The sequence below is a fragment of the Lissotriton helveticus genome, chromosome 12 (assembly GCF_964261635.1).
Source record: "Lissotriton helveticus chromosome 12, aLisHel1.1, whole genome shotgun sequence".
In the NCBI taxonomy this organism is placed as follows: Eukaryota; Metazoa; Chordata; class Amphibia; order Caudata; family Salamandridae; genus Lissotriton; species Lissotriton helveticus.
Genome location: NC_136073.1, coordinates 447,323,997 through 447,341,666, shown reverse-complemented (window position 1 = coordinate 447,341,666; position 17,670 = coordinate 447,323,997). Strand labels below are relative to the sequence as shown.

Here is a 17,670-nt window from a genome sequence, read left to right as displayed (position 1 = left end):
GCAAGATTGAAAAGAGGCGCGAGATGAAGCAGTTACATGCAAGAGAGAAGGAACAAGTGAACGCGGCCATGCTAATTTCAAACAGATGGCCCCTGTGCGCCGCTGCCCACCCCACAAGGTGGATGCCAGCACAAGCATGAGTGCTTGAAAAGGGCAGAACAATTCCAAAAGGTCATCTCCTACATCAACACGTGCACGCTGCCTAGGCGAGACCTAAAAACTGAATTTTAGCAATAAGGAAAGCAATATTCATAAGACTAAGCTTTACAGAGGATAAACAGGGAAAACTTGAAATTAATTTAATTGGGAACCTTACTATGAAACCCACAACTAGAAAAATGTTCATTACTTTATAAGGCTATATGATTTCAACAGCTCCTGCAAGTAATAATATATAAATAAAAAGAATAATGTAGTTTAAAACACTTATCTTTGACATCAGACATACGGAAATAACCAGGAGCATATTGATATCACGAAGAACTTCACACTGGAAGTAAAGGGTCATGTAAATAGATTGTGTTTCTTACCATTTCTACTACTTCCACCTCTGCTTCTATTCGGAGATGATAGAGAAATGTAGCCAAGTCCTTCTTCATCTGGATGCTATTGTCGTCCATTTGAGCTACAGTGAAAATTCTCATCTTGCACTTTTTCCACACCTAAGCACACACAGAAAAGTGTTCATTTAAACACAACGTTTGCCTATCTCATTTCATTTTAAGTCAAACATTATTCGATGCTTAAATAAAAATCATAAAGCGTACAAATCAAACAAAATTCAAACACAAAAATGTATCTATGGTTAAAAAAAGCATATCAATAAGTCATTATATTAAACAAGAATAGCAACATGACCACATAAACATATCATAGGACGTTACAAAACTCAATACATTCATATGCATGAGAACAGTGATTCATACACTCAAAAGCTTGGCACATAAAAACATTTTAGCTGATATGAGCTGGAACTCACCTGTCTAAAGTTCAAAGACAACAGGAGAGGCCCAATACATGTATGGACTAGCATGTTAAATCTAGGGCAGATAAGACCAATATGCATGGTGTCACAAACAGAAGTAATGTTACACACACATCCCAGGGGTTCTGACCTTTTTAAACCAAACACCATACCCAAACAACAGCTGGTGAACTATTCCCCATCTAAAATAGGTCAGAAGTCAGCGGTGGAAGATAGGAATTTCCAGGTGTAGATATAGTTCCATTTTGCTAAATGATTTCACCTTAATATGCAGCCACCTCGACTGTTAGTCAAAGCAGAGACCACCACTCAGCTGTCAGCCTGAGAGAAAAAGCTTTCTTTTACTGAAGATCTTTTTTCACGATGCGGCCTGGATCCAAAAAAAGCTCAGGGCTTCCCAAGTCCCCAGAGTATACTTCATATAACTCAGCCATGGTATGTGTTACCTATTTATTATCCGGGCCCCTGCCATCACAAATGATCAACCTATTTAACTTAAGTTCCTCCTTTAACCATATTAAAAACCACAATGGTTTTTGTCTGAATCGCATGTTCCTGGCTGTATATAGCCCTCTTTAGGTGACCATATTATACTTAATCAGGGATCCAAGGAAGCCCTGAGTCCAGAAGTTTCTTGGTCTTTTTAGGTAACTACCAGAACAGAATGTGCCCTTTAGCAGTTCCTGTCATGCCAAATGACAAAAGGAGGAGGTGCTACTGCCCCAGATTTGGTTAGGGACAACCTAATGCCCCACATAGGGTGGCTATCAAGATAGTACCATCAGAAGCGTCTTCCTCAAAGCAAATCTGGACATCCGATTGTCAAATAGATAACTTAGCATTAAAGACCTCTGAGACTATCTCTGCTCATTTTAACCTAAGCCTCTGGTCTTTTAGGATCACAGATTCATTAATAAAGGAGCAAGATCTCACCGGCTGCGTACCCCACAGCAGAGTGACCAAGAGAGGGTTATGGTTACTGAGAATATTCCATTCAACATTAAACATTTTCACTGAAGAGAAGAAATCAGCTGTAACAAAAATGTAATCAATAATAGACTTGCCCCTCGCTTCTTTAAAGGTGGGGACACAGACTGTCAAATCTGTATCTTTTTTCCTCATTAGTTTCACTAAGTTATGCTCTAATACCAAGATGGTTTATCTGATCAACCTGTATATTTAAGTTGTACTTGGTCCCCACAAGAGCTTTCAGCATCAGACAAATCATACATCACGCTAGAGGAAGCACTGCAATACTACACTGATTACTAAATTTAAAGTTGTTCAAAATAAAACCCGCTCTCCAACCCTTAAAAAAATACACCACAATGCAGTCCCCTTCAAAGATTTTCACTCTCCCACTCTCCTCGTCAATATAATCTCCTCATACAAAGCCTGCCCAATCTCAAAATTGACCCTCCCAGCCAGCCACAGCACAACCTTATTTTTAAGTTGCTGATGGTTTTCCTTTTTAATCAGTTGTAAGGGTGGGGCATTGGCCAAGAAAATGACGAACAATGCGGATCGTGGAGGTAAATACATAAACACACAACATGAAACATTACCCAGAGAAAACTTGCCTACAGAACCAGGGCCCAACTTGAATTTCCCACTACTAGGTGTACACTGAGCAGAGCTGCAGTGATCCTTCCTCCTGTCATTCCAATATGGACCCCCTCTTTCACATGCTGCTCACTTGCGCTGTTAGAGGGGTACTAATGGAAACTATTTCCGAACTGCCCGGGTACTTCTTTACCATTGCATGGCCTATTGATGGAGATGGGCAGGGCCTTCAGGAACCACCTTCTTAAGACTGATTATTATTGCAAGGAAGACAATGTTACCTCAGACACTTTGCTTAGAATGCCTGCAGCATGATCATGAATGAAGCCCACGGTTTCCTCCATTTTTCTCACAACCTCCTCCACACTGGTGATCTCCTCTGTGAGTGCACGTACCACATTGTTCAAATTTAAACAATTGTGTTGCCAGTTCTGGCCCACCTATTGACCACATTTTGCATGTCCAATTTTCTCTTGCCCATTTCGTAAAATCAAAGAAGGGGTGGGGAGAATCTCCCAGCATACCAGGCAGAAAGCAACCCTGGACACAGCATAACTATGCAAAGTCAACTCACCACTACTTATTAAGGCTGCAGACACAGGGTTGATAGCCTAGCCTTCCGCAGGCTTTGATGGGCGCTGCTGGAAAAAGTAAAGCGCTTTTAAGTGCCTTCACAGCATGCTCCTCCTCCTCAGGCAAGGTATCTGCTGGAGGATGAAGTCCCACCCCAGCAGAAGGAAAGTGGGGTGTCTCAGGTCGAGGGATCAATGTTCCACCCTAACCCCCGCCAGGAAATAAGGAGACAATAGACAATGTGAAGGATTCCCAGAGCAGATCTCGGCATTTATGAATAAGTATTCAAAGTATCTCACATGTACCTTTCGGTCATTCAGATGTCAGAGGGATAGCCCAACCTCCGCTGGGTCATGACTGGCACAAGACGGGCCCACCCTTGGCCCGGGTGCAGATCACGTGTCCCATGGTTTGGGGGCTGGAAAAGCACTTTATATAGTGACATGAAACAGCTGACAGCCCGTTATTCTGGGGTTTATAGTTATAGGACTGGGAGCTCCTTCGACAAATGGAGCAGTAGTCAAAGGCATCCCTATCAAAAAACAAATCTCCTTTTTTAGGTCGAGCCTACAGTGCTTCACTGCAGGATGATCTGTAGTATGTACCTTGTGGGGTTCAATTTGTCCCATCTCTGCGGACTGGTTAAGGATAGCGTAGCTCAGAAAAGCTTGCTGTTCAGTGGCTAATTTGCTTCTATTTCCCACCTTCTCATGGTTTCGCTCCTCCTCTGGAGTGTTGGCCTAGTGCTGCTTTTGGTTGGCCATCATAACGTTCTTCCTGTCCCACTAAATCTCCACATTCCTACTGCTTCTTATGCATGGATCTCTTGTTTGATTTACTATCCCACAACACGTTTTGATTTATTATCCCATGTATTTTCACTTTCCCAAGTGTGATTTCTGCCTTTCACAACTTCCCTTTCTCACCCAGCTTTCTTCATTTCCCTCTTCACTCTCTCTCTCTTAGCCGCACCTCTCTATCCTCACCCATGGCTTCCCTCTCCCATCTGCGTTTCGCCCTCCCGCTCAACTCTCACCCCATATCATCTTGTCGTGGACCTCAGGTGTTCATCCCAATACACGGGGGCAGGATTGGAATTTTCCAATAATGGCTCAGTCAAGGTCAGGCCTCTTAACTGGCCAGGCACCCGGGGCATTATCTGGCGCTGTGTTGGACTGAAAGGGGTCAAAGATTGCATTTTAAAAGGCTCACCGTGGCAGTCATTGTGCTCAGATGAAGGCCGTCGATTGATAATAAACAGAACAATCCATGGATGCGAGGCCCCCTCAGTTACTGAGTGGGGGAGACTGAGGGAGGCAAAGCAATGCCATCCTTGCAAACTGAGGGCAAATGGGCCTATTGATCACAGGGTGTCATATGACCAGACCACATAGGCACAGAGACCAAACAAGTGGCATAATATGCAGATCTGTCTCCGGTTAGTACAGAGGGTTTAGTTTCAGCTGCAACCGTTTTGTGTACTTTAGGTTACCTCTCCTAGTGAGGGTTTCTGCGAGTCATTAGTAGTGCAGTATTGTTGTGTCACATGACCCAGCCTGACAGGCTTGGTGAGTCTAATACATCAGAACAGAATGTCCATAGGAGTTATAGCTGGTTCCCGGACAAGAATGCCAGGACAGTTTGCAGCCAGCTGCATGAGTATACTATGAACATGTGTCCTGTCAGGAGTCTGTATTGGGCCCCTTTCATCAAGAGAACTACCCAGTAGGACTGGTTTAAAGCACTGTGTGTTGTCACTGGCTTTTTTACAGTCTAGTTAACCAGAGTGAGACACCTATTCATCACTGTAGGTCATTGCTGATGAGAGATGGATCCCAGAAGCACTATTTTATGTGTGAAATGCCCCATCCCTTTGTTGCGCTATGAGTCTTAGGAGCTCCCTGGGATGGAAGGGTGACAGGCATCAGGTAGGATGGATAAATGAAAGTTGAGTGCAGAGAGAGAGAGTGCTTATGGATTATTCCAATGAGATCTCTTAAACTGAGGCAGTCTAGAGACACGACAGAAGTGTAGATATATCCTTAGACAAAGTTCTCTCTTCTCACTTGCATCTCCTACTGAATGATAACCTACAGAAAAAATGCTCATGTTCCGTAGAAAACTATTTGCCACAGGCAAATAAAGGAGGGGGCCTGAGATAAATAGGGCATAGATCGTGGCGTCCTTGCCCCCACAGTATAGACGACAAGCTGAATACCATGCAGATGGAGCCCGTAGCCCTGAGGAGGTAATTGGAGTCAGTGGAGACTTCATACATCCTCCACCCCACAGGGATAAAGATGATTTTTAGGGCAAAAAACTAAATAATGCAAGTCTCAAAGCCTAGACCAAGAATTTCCCTAAACCAGGCGACACCAGAATCTAAATACCAAAACCTATGTTGCAATAGATTAAAAGGGCAAACACACTGTAATGAAAGAGTTGTGCAGATCTATAATTGGCATATTTCCAAGAGACCGGTTTTCGGGAGAACGTTGCCCTGCAGCGGAGTAAGGATGGGTCTCTCTTGGGCCAATTAACATGCAGCACAGATGCGGAGTTGTCATGCGCAACCATCCTTCTTAATTAAATGCCACATAACTTCTCTAATCTCCAGGAAAATATAACCTTGGCAGTTTTATTAATTCCCAACACTGATTGGTTTAATATAAAAAATATTACTGGTATTCCACTGTACTTGCTTGTTTGTCCTTTTCACCCATAATAACAGTGCCTTTGTACTGTGGTTTAGTCTTGGCATGGGATTACTTCTTAAAGAAGGTTTGCATGATGTCTCATCTGACTAACTGGTGATCATGCTGTTGTATAGCGTTTTAGGAGCCTAGTGTAATTTTCCTGATTCATGCCCTTATATAGGTATAAAGTACCGTATCCTTATATAGGCATAGAAATCATAACCATATTAAGACATAGCTCACGTAGTCCTAATACGGCTTGGCTACTTCCACTAGTTCCGAAAATCTACAACTATGTCTTGGAAAAACCCGCCCTCAGCAGTCAGGGCCTTCCTCCTGCATGAATATTGATGTATCCAAGAACTCATGGAGTTTGCAAAGAACTAAGTCTTTGATGACGTTATTATGTCCAATCTTACGTCAAACTCAGCACCTTCAAGGTATAAATATGCCAACACTTGCCTAAGCAAACACACGGTAGTGTGGAGCAGTTGGACTATCTAACGCAAAGAAAGGGGGGACCCCCTCTGAAAGGCAAATTAGTGGTCAGGGAGAAGAGGGGAAAAAATATACAAACACAGCACAATGAGCTCCCTCAAGACCTAAATTCCTTTTAATGGATTTAATCCACCTACATTAAGTGAGCATCCTATCCAAATAAGTGAACCACTTACAATAAATCTAACAAAATTTAGTAAAAAATATATTTCTTTTATTTCATTTCTTTTATCAAAAATTATTATTCACTGATTATACATGTTTTTTTTTTAAATACTCATTTTCATTTTCAACATAGATTCAAAATACAAAACACAACACAATAATTATAACTAATTAACAAACCTAGCTAGAGAGAAAAACAATCCAATTTCACAACAATCATTCAAAGACAACTCACACACAACCAGACAAACCATCACATACATAAACTTTCTGGGGATACAACTACAGAGTGGTAACGTAGTTGGAAAGACCAAAGACAGCAACTGCACAAGTGCAGGATGGTCTCAAAACAATGGTTGACGCGTTTCGTTGGCTGGGAAATGTGACGCCACCTACATCAGGACCTGCCAGATATACTGCCCTAATGAGGGCCACTCCACTAGGGAACAAAATACCACCAATAAAACCATTTCCGAGTTTCCTATAGATACACAATACAGATTCCTATGTACAGATAATTGTTCCGGAAGTCAGATGCGTCTGAACAAGTAGATGGCAAACTGCACTGTCAAAATCCTGAGACCATTAGGGACTGTATCGTAGTTGTACTATTTATAATAGTCACTCCCAAGGGTAATAATCATAAGGAGAATCTTCAGCGGGAATCTGCGTACCAACCATGCATCAATGTATAAGAATGTTTAACTTTTTTTATGCGTGGGGCACCAATCTTCACGACCAAAGCCTGAATGGTGCAGGGAGCCTATATCGACCCCAAAACCTCCAAAAATGTCGCCTGCTTTCCAAGTCGGCCAATTATCTGAGTTTATACTTTCAACTGCGCAGGCGACCGGCACATCTACTCTTCACGACGACCTCAGCCAACACAGGGTGGTGTGGAGCAGAGTGACTATCTACCTACACGACACAGCTCGCCGAAACAAGTGCCGAAGGAAGCTGACCCTCCAGCAGACGCACTGAGAGAGACACTGTCTTTTCTCTTGCAGAGAAATCCAGCTCCAGTGTTTCCAAACTACCCTTGCGGGTTGTTGGGAAATCGAGTCCTGAGAGAGAGATACCAGACGTCCTACATTCTAAACCAAGGTACGGAGCTGATTAGACCCTTAGAGAATTCTTGGATTAGATTCTTGGCAAAGAATATTGAAACTAAGCTACACCTCACTTACTTCTTCCCTTGTACTAGACCTAGGTTAGGTACACCGGGGTAGGCGTATTTTAGAAGCATCAGTTGAGTACTTTTTAGTCTTTATTTATTGATGTATGTATTTTATGTATTTTATGGCTTAGAAACCATATCATGCTTTTACAGTATTATTTTATAATACTCATCGTACTGTAATAATTGTACTTTACAACCAGTAATACTATTGTAGCAGTTCGTTTCCTCTGCATGAGAAAGAAGACTGTTCAATAAATACCCTTTTATTGAAAACGCCCGTCTCTCTATTTCTCTGCACCTCTGGTGAAACGAAGCATGCACGATTGACTGAGTAAAATAATTATCTATTGTTTCCGCGACTCTAGAGATACATTTCTTATTCTTGGGAAACAAAGTTGTCATGTTTACGTGGTTGTCAGAAACTAATCCCTTCTAGTTTATTCGAGAAAGTTTCTAGTGACCTCAGAGCTAGTTGGCACACACAATTAAGTTTAGTATATTCGGTAGAGACCTAGTCGATCTCAGTCCTACTTCTAAACTACAGGATATATTATTCCAATGCGCAGAGCCTATTGGGAATATAGGAACTACACTACAATGCTTTATTTTAGCCTTTTTTGTGAATCGATTGGCTTGTGTGTATGTCTTAATATGCATCTGCATGCTTGTCTGTTTCGGGTCATATGTCTGTGTGTTTACCTGGATGTCTGTTTGGCGAATTTATGGCCTTTGTCAACAAGGCAATCCACTATTCTGCCCTATGTTTATGGATATAAGCAGCACTGGTAAGGATGCTGCATATGGAATTGGTGGTTTTGGGCTGGCGTTCTTTAGTCCAAGGTTTCCCGGCAGCACAGGCCACGATTCTGCAGAGCCCGCAGTGTTGTGCCCTTCTTAATTAGTGCCCCACCTCCACCAGACCATTTATCCTGCATACATGGTCCCAGGTTAACATATTGCAATAGCGCCTGGGAACAGCAAAGGCCAGAGCCTATCAACATATCCTCTCGCAGTCACATTATAATTAATAGAAACTCGCTCAACTAATACGGATTTATTTATTTTACAAATAGTCTCTGCTTCTTAGTTTACTTTTGGCTAATCACTCTCCAACAGAGCATTTCGGCAGTCAGCCCGCTGCTGCTCCCTCACTCTTGCCTTGGCAGGTAAAAAACATGGCCATTTACAATGTCAATAGCTTTAACTTAAAACAAAGCGTGGGACCTACTGCATTTCCAATACATGTTAACTGTAACCATTACCACAAGGTTATGTTATAGTCTCCAGCCAAACTAAAAATTCTCATCTTGAGATACAACCGCTCCCACCATATGAGGTCAGAATATAGCCACGAATGGCTGGTAATGGGCGTTACAGCTCCAGTCGGGATTGCAGGAATATCTGAAAACACATTTCACCAGGTAAAACCTATTGTCTGCAGAAATTATATGCAAATCAGTGCAGGAACACTGACTTTAGGAGTAGATCCCCATTCATCAGTGTAAAAATTTAACATTGAGGTCATTCTGGATCCCAGAATTACTGAGCCGCACACTATTAGTAAATCTGGGTGCAGAAAACGCCATGATATTGCACTCGTTACAATCGGGGACCAGTATTCATAATTAGTGGAGGTTTTACAAGACTTCCTCCAGTCTTCCACAATTTCCCTCTCATCAGACCCATATCTCTGCTGTCATATACTCAAAGGGAGTATTGCTTCAGCCTTTAGGGGTAGGAGTGGATTCCAAACGCTCAACTATGCCTGTAGCTTGTTGTTCCTTCTAAACCTCAGGCAACAAGTACCTTACCATTGAGGGCCATGGCCTAAAGTCTAAGATTAATAGTATAGCGATTTGAAAGCAAAAAATGTAGAAAAAGCACAACATGCAGTAAGTTAAGGCAATGTCCCCAACCAGCCAGTGAGCAAACAGGAAGTGGTTCTTCCTGCTGGCCAGGTCAATAGAGGTCCCAAAGCTTGCACTACAAACTGCATTTTTATGGCAATTGTTACATTAGCGGGCAGTTGCAAACTATGCCCCATTGAATTTGGGAACCATTAGTGTAACTGGTACATTTATTTTGAGAAAATTAACAAAAATGACACTGGTACGGATATAGAAATATGCACAAGCTCTCGAAGGGTTCCTGCTAAACAGTGATACAGTGGTAAGACTTTCAGCAGTCTCCGGCATTTCAAGTCCAGGTCTTACCTTGTGCTGCTTGAGCAGAAAAGGAAGAAGCATCAACATGCCGCCATCATGGACGATCCACCAGACATCGATATTGCCTTCAACATAGCGCTCGTGGTTACTGGGATAGAAAGAGACGTTTTTGGGGACCATTAGTGCTAGATGGGCCGCGGTGGTACACCGCACAGTGTCTGAAAAACAAAAGAGAAAAACATGTCCACCGCTTCTAAGAGATGCATAACATTGTCAAAATGTAGTCTTCTTTAAATAGATAAGAAAAGAAAAGAAAAAACAATTGCAAATAAAATGGACTTCTGTTGACTTATATTTAAAGTATTTTCGGGAAAAGAAAGCCATGGTATGTATATTCCACTGTGATGTGCAATTATGCCACATAAATAATCTCAAATGGTAGCAACACGTATTGTTCCAGCACGGCTTGTCCTCGGCACAGTTTTGAATACTTATCAGAAAATGTTTGTTTTAGAATGCGGAGCACTGAGAGAGCGCAAACAGACCTAAATGTATGAGTGCATCACACTTACCTGTAGTAAGCACAAATCATGAGGAGAAATGCCATGAGTGCTAGTAGTATCTGCAATTATATTCTGAATGTATAGCTAATGTAGAGATTTAAGTAGAAGTGGAACTAATACAGAAATGTGTGACACTATATGATTTTATTAGATGTGATTATTCCTGAATCCATGTCGTGTAGCTGTTAAAATGTAAGATGGCATGTGGTTAAACGCAGAATGTGGTAGGCCTCAGGGCCAGAGCTAGAAGGTGTTTCTTTTCACGACATAGATTGCACTAATGTTTTGGTCATTGCATTAATGGGCCATGATGTATAGATGTGTTTACTGAATAATAGAATAAGAGTATTAACATGCTTTAATTAATGAAGAAGTTGAATGCTATAATTATTATGAGAAATGCTGTAGGCCTGAAATGTTTTAACATTGATTTACACGTACTGGTCTGGGCCGAGAAATGTTGCGAAACTTTTTGGAAGTCTATGAGAGTTGGGATCTTGGCTGCAGATGTCTGTCTGCAAGAGAAAAGGGGGGATCCAATTATAAATAATATGAATAGAGGTCTGTTCAGAAGACGGCCCAGACATGGAGGAGGGTTCCGGAATGTTTTAAGGGGTATCAGCGGGCCGGAGAAGAGTCTGAGAAGCAAGGTCAACTCCAACGTATGAGGCCCAATACAAAGCAGCATGGAAAAAGCCAGAAGCTACACCACGTGAGGGGCGTCTCACGAGGGGCGTCTCAAATGTTGTTGACTGTTTTGTATTAGGGACAGCACCCCTGGGTGGAGTTAGAGCAGATGCCTGAGGACCCTTTAGAGAGCGGATGGGTAGGCAGAGAGGGGTCATGACTGGAGAACTATAGGTTTTCACCAAGAGACTAAGAGTGAGTGACTTCCCTTGGGGGTCATTCACTGCTGACACCTTTTGTTAGGTTGAGACTTGGTTAAGTAGGGATACCATCTAGAGCAGGGTAGGGACAGCCTAACCTGTGTGTTTTTCCTCCAACTTAAATGAAGGAGAGATCTCAATATGCGTCAATGCTGATAGCTTTATTATTCTTAGAACTTGTGCTGGTAATTTCCGTTGCTCGCCTGAGGGCTTTCAGAGAGCACATGTATGTAGTTGGACCTGTGTATCTCGTGAATCTCATTCTGAGATGCCTGTATTTGCAGCTTATCCTAACCTTACAATAAACTTTTGAAAGCTAGAAGTTGTTTGTGATCTTTTGGAGCGGGGTCCTTATTGGGTGAACTAACTTGGTAAGAGATGCACTTTCTTCCCTCAATGACAGGCAACAAAGGTTCAGTCGACCAGATCGAGGTTTAGATCAATAGTGATAAGGTATCGATCAAAATCTCGCCCTTCCAGTTGGTAGCAGAGGATGGTTGCCTTCTTGAGGACGGTGACCTAGGCCAGGTTAGCTTACCCCAAGGCCCCTAGAGATCGATGATCGGAAGAATCGCCCGCCGAAGAAGATCCGGATGACGTGAGACAGAAAAAGCAGCAGTATCGGTCGAGAGTGAGTATAAAGGGTCATGCGTGTTAGATTGCGGTGTTTTTGTATTGTATCTATGTTGTAATGTCTGGCGGAGTTGAATGTCTGTAGAGTGACTGTGGAACAGGTTGTGAGCGCGCGCAACCGGTGGAAATCTTAAGTTCAAGGAGAGCTTAAGTGGTTCGGGTGTATCGGACACCCAGAGTAATTGTCAACTAGTGTGAAGGGGGTCATGAGGTACCATTGATCACCCGAAAGACCGAGATAGGGGGAACGTAAGAGTGAGTGCGTGAGTAACGGACGCTGGTCGGAGGTTACTGTGTGTGTAAGCAACCTATCAGAGAGACGATAGACATTTCGTCAGTTGTGTTGACAATTACATATAGACTGTGGACGTACAGTCGAGGGAAGTGACCGCTTGGTCGGAAGTAGTCATTTTTCGGTGTATGAATGGGACGCATGCATGACCGGGAGACGAGTTGAGAAAGGAGGGGTGCTGCTGCGAAGCGGAGAAAAGTGACGTCAGGAAGTGTCGCGCTGTGATAGGCCGACCGGAGAAAGACCGCGCTGTGATAGGCCAGCTAGCAAAGACGTCAGAAAGTGGCGAGCTGGGATTGGCCGACCGGAGAAAGACCGCGCTGCGATAGGCCAAGTTAGCAAAGCCGCGCCAGGATTGGTGGATTGTCATCAGGAAGTAAACAGAGTAGCGAGGCTGGATATTGTGCGTATAATTATGAAGTGTTTTAAATGGCTGAGAGCGGCGTTTAAAAAAGAGAAGCGGGGATCGGATGAAGGGGAAGAAGCCCCGCCGGAGGGTACGCCGGCTCGTTACATGGCAGTGAATGTTGGGCTGCATACGATCCTTTGGATAACAGAGTGGAGTAAGATTACGGAAGGAAATGAGGAATTGACGTTCCCGAAGTACGGGACGTTCAGATTAGAGGTGTTACATAGATTAAAATCAGTCATGACCTCAATGAGACCCTTGCCTAGACCGACCCAGTTTGAAGCCCTTGATGCATGGATTAGGGCAGCGCATGTAAAGAATATGAACAGACGACAAGAAAGGGTGAAACGATCGGTAAGGGCAGTACAGGATGCCAGATGGGATGCGGATGCTAAAAGATGGAGAGTGCATAACATGGAAGTCAATAAACTGTACCCAGTGTTAGAGGTGCCCGGAAATAAAAGCCCCCTAGAAGAAGATGATGAGAGCGAAACAGAGGACAGCCTGATAAACAGATTATTGACAGACAGGCCACCCCCGTATAATAGAGCAGGGGGAGAGGTCGAGCATAGAGAAAGAGAAAAGGGGGGCAATGCAGGAGAGCATGGACCGCTTCCCAGTTCAGAGTGGGATCCTGAGGCAAAGAAAGAGCTGTCCCAGCCTAGTCAGGTGCAACAGGTAGTCGGGAGGTTTGTGGTACAAAGAGCGCCGGAAACGGAGTGCGCCACATCCTACGCATTACCAGATGCACTACAGGTACCTGTTACCATAGGTCCTATAATATCGATATATGACCCAGAGAGAGCAAGAGGGGAAGAACGGGTACGGAAGGACAGAGAAAGAGCAGAGACGGCAAGGAGGAACGATACGATCAATTTCCCAAGTCAGATGCCGATACCAAGAGAGTGGAGCACCCCGGTGCACACAGCAGGGGATCCAGGAGGGGATCCTGGGGGCCCTAGATGGCCAGTGGATATGAGGGGATCTGGACGAAAATCCTTTCAAGAGCTAAATGAGTACATGAAGAAGTGGGATGAGGCAGTGGAGGCTCACAAGAGCATCATAGCTGCGGAAGCTGAAAGGGAAAGTCAGGACAGCAGAGCTCGGACTCACTGTGGGGCTGGGGAGAGCAGCCCGGAGTGGGACTGGAGAGAGAGAGATAGTAGGGGAGTTACCCATTGGGCCCGGAGTGGAGATAGAACGGACCTGGAAAACGGGGGCCCCGGGAGTGGAGGGGTGGCGCGCCCAATACTCAGTGAAGGGGAGAGGAGAACGCAAGAGTACAGAAACAGCTTTAAGTGTACCCACTGTGTGCCCGGCACCAGAGAACTGAATGGGAGTTGTGAGAGGTCGCACCATAGTCCCTGTGATGACGGACACGAGCGCAGCCCAGGGAATATGGGGAACCAGGAAGGATCGTATCGGATACTGAGCGATACTAGGCAAAGGGAGAGTAGCGACCAGAGGGAAAATAACAGAGAGGCGTACGGTGAAAGGAGAGAAGAAGGAGAGAGTGGGCAGAGCAAGAGTGGGGGTAACAGGCCCGTGTTCCATCACCTTCCAAGATCGGATGGCCGAGCATGGGACCTGGAGAGATGGGAGCAAGGGAGAGCACTCATTAACTCTCCCGAGCCCAAACGTAGAGCTCGGAGTTGGGATGGTAGGGAGACCAGTGAGCCCCCTTCGAAAGACATATTGCGAGCTGAGATAAAAGCCAAGAGACTCGATGTCGCCAGCTTAAGGTCAGACCTGGATGACATGATAGATGGTACCCTGCCTTTAGAGAGAATGGAAATGTATGAGCAGGATGAAATACTGTATATGGCAAAGGACATCACTCGAAAGGCGAGAGCAATCCATGAGAAGTTAGTCGAATTAGCAGGCAAATATATGGTGGACCTGTCAAGAACCAAAGCATTACAGGGTAACCACAGGCTACATTACACAGATCGAGACCTAGATGAGAGGAGAACGATCGGGCTGAAAACGCACATAAGGGAACTGATCACTGGAATAAGGACATGGAGGGCACTAGATAAGTGGGAAGAGAGGTGGTCCAAGAAAGGGACCGTCAGGAGAAGCACGCTTGGTACGACACCAGGAAGGCTGCAGGGAATAGAAGCATACCCTTTGCGTGAAGTCGCAAATGGGAATTATGTGCATGTCCCTTGGAGTAGGGGAGATCTAGCTGCTTTTACCACCTCCTTCCCCAAATTGCGGGAAAACCCAGTGGAGTGGTACAAGCAAGTTGAGAGATTTGTAAAAATCTCAAAGGTCCTATGGATAGATCTGAACACGCTGTTTGACATTGTAGTACCAGGAGATCTGTGGACAGCATGCAAGGTTAGCGCTGAGTGGCCCACAACGGAGCCGGAGAGAGATGCTAAGACTAATGGGCCGTCCGAGATTGTGATGGCAAAATTCGAGAGAGTGATGACTTGGCTGAAAGAGAAAGTGCCAATGCAAGACATAGATTGGGTCAGAATAGACCGAACTAGACAGGAACCCAAAGAGACAGTCCACGAATATTATGAGAGATTGCTGAAAGCGTTTAAACAGTATAGCGGTCTGGATGTAATGGATCCAAAAGACATAGGGCAATTTGTGTCCAAGTTCGTCCTGGGACTGAGACCGGATATTAGTTTAATGATTCAGCAACACTTGATTTGTTGGCAAAATAAACCCCTAGACGCAATACTGAGATATGCCAGGTACTGCTGTGATGAGATAGACTCCAAGGCTAAGAAACTAAAAGAAAAATTGATGGTGGTACAGATGCAGGCAGCAGGGAAGGGGGGACAGCAGCAACAGCAGCAAGGAACAGGTACAGGAGGAAAGAAGCAGTACAGTCAGAACAAGGGCAATGAGGAGAGTTCCACCTTTAGACCCAGAATAGACATAGCTGCCTTGAAGAAAACGACTAGGTGCCACCAGTGTAACGAGGTGGGACATTGGAAACGCGAGTGTCCCTACAATGTAGAGATAGGAGAACAAGAGATAGAGGAGGAAGAGGTCCAGAGCGCGCCTACAAGAGGGGTGACGCCATACCAGGGAAAGGTGCTCAAAGGGGGGGGGGCTCCTCCCCGAGCCCAGTTCCCGCAACCTCCCCGAGTAGGGACTATGGGTAAGACCTATAGACAGATGCCCCTGTTTGTAGAAGGAGAAGAGTGCTATTATGTGGACCCATTAACCGGACAGAAAGTGGAAAGAGAAGACTGCACCCTCGGGGCAGCCTTGGAGGTGGACCAGAGGGGACCCTATGTCGAAGCAGAAGTAGCAGGGTGCCCCACGACATTTCTGGTGGACACAGGAGCCACTAGATCCACGATCAGATCAGCTGCAGTTCCAGACCTGCCCATGTCTGGAGAGACCATACAAGTGGTGGGGGTCGCAAACAGGAGAATAACCAGCCAATTGACAGAACCGGTACAGGTGAAAATAGGGAAGTACAGCGATGAGCACCAGTTTGTGGTTTGCGATTCAAGTCCTGTGTGTCTGCTAGGCAGAGACCTGTTGTGTAAATTGAATTGTACAATATACTGTACACCTCAGGGAGTGGAGGTATTGACCAATGATGATGACGCAGACTTCAAAGTTGCAAACTCAAGAATATGCGTGGAGCTGTACCCTACTTTGACAGTAGATGAGCTCCCCTGGGACTTGAGAGAGACAGTGGCACCAGAAGTATGGGACTTCACTGGGGAAGAGATTGGATTGGTCAAAGGGGTGGACCCAGTGAAAATTGTAGTGAAACCGCATGCTGAGTTCCCAAGAACACCCCAATATAAATTGACTCCAGAAACGATTGCAGGCATAAAACCCGTGATCGAGTCCATGATTAAACAGGGAATACTGAAAGAAATCGTGGGTAGTCCATGCAACTCCCCGATTATGGGTCTGCAGAAACCAAATGGGAAATTCCGGATAGTGCAGGACCTCCGAAAGATTAATAACATAGTCGTTTCGTGTTGTCCAGTGGTACCGAATCCATCAGTGATACTGTTTCAGATTCCATTCCAAGCTGAGTGGTTCACTGTGATTGATCTTTGTCAGGCTTTCTTTTCGATCCCTCTGGACGAAGAAAGCCATTTTCTTTTCGCATTTAAGCTGGAAGGTCGCGTCCTAACATGGTGTCGTATTCCTCAGGGGTATACAGAGAGCCCATCGATCTTCAACCAGCTTTTGAAGAAAAATCTTGAAAGTCTAGTGCTGCCCCAGAAGTCAGTTCTGGTCCAGTACATAGACGACCTCCTCGTGGCGTCAGAAACAGAAGAAGCTTGCAGGGAGGACTCCATTGCTTTGTTAAATCACCTAGCTGCCAATGGGCACAAGGTGTCCCCGGGAAAGTTGCAGTACTGCCTGACAGAAGTGCAGTACTTGGGACACAGAATAGAGAAAGGCAAACGAAAGGTGTCACCAGATAGGATAGAGGCGATCATGAAAATGAATGCGCCTAGGACACAGAGAGAGGTCAGGATGTTCCTAGGGATGGTGGGTTATTGCCGACAGTGGATCGCGAACTTTTCACTGAAAGCAAAGCCCTTGCAAAAACTGACGCATAAGGAGGTGAGCGATCCGGTACCATGGGACAAAGACTGTTTGATGGCATTCCTACAGCTGCGAGAGGACCTGTGTCGTGCTCCGGCATTGGGAATGCCTGATTACAATAAACCATTTTTGCTTTACTGTTGTGAGAGAGAAGGTTGCGCGTTGTCTGTGTTAGTCCAAATCCATGGGAATGCCCGTAGACCAGTTGCTTATTTCTCGGCTACTTTAGACCCAGTAGCCGCAGCGTTGCCCGGATGTCTCAAATCCGTTGCTGCAACGGGTGTCAGCATTGAGAGATGTGAAAATATCGTCATGGGGCACCCGTTAGAGGTGTACGTGCCCCATTCTGTTGAACTGTTGATGACCAGGACCAAAACACAGCATCTGACCAACAGCAGGCTCACGCGCTATGAGCAAGTTATTCTTGCTGCAGAGAATGTGACCCTCAGGAGATGCTCTGTTTTGAATCCTGCCACCTTGATGCCACTCCCAAATGATATCGAGGATGATGAT

At 44.9% G+C, this 17,670-nt stretch overlaps 1 protein-coding gene across 1 annotated transcript in view; it reads right to left on the bottom strand.

Moving 5' to 3' along the window:
* Positions 1-17,670, bottom strand: part of SLC12A4 (solute carrier family 12 member 4) — a 546,284-nt gene that overhangs the window by 105,229 nt on the left and 423,385 nt on the right. The window contains exons 19-20 of the mRNA XM_078670770.1: positions 9,874-10,043; positions 531-662 (exon numbers count right to left, since the gene is read on the bottom strand). Of these exons, the coding sequence (XP_078526896.1) occupies positions 531-662; positions 9,874-10,043 (302 nt within the window). The remainder of the gene's footprint in view (positions 1-530; positions 663-9,873; positions 10,044-17,670) is intronic.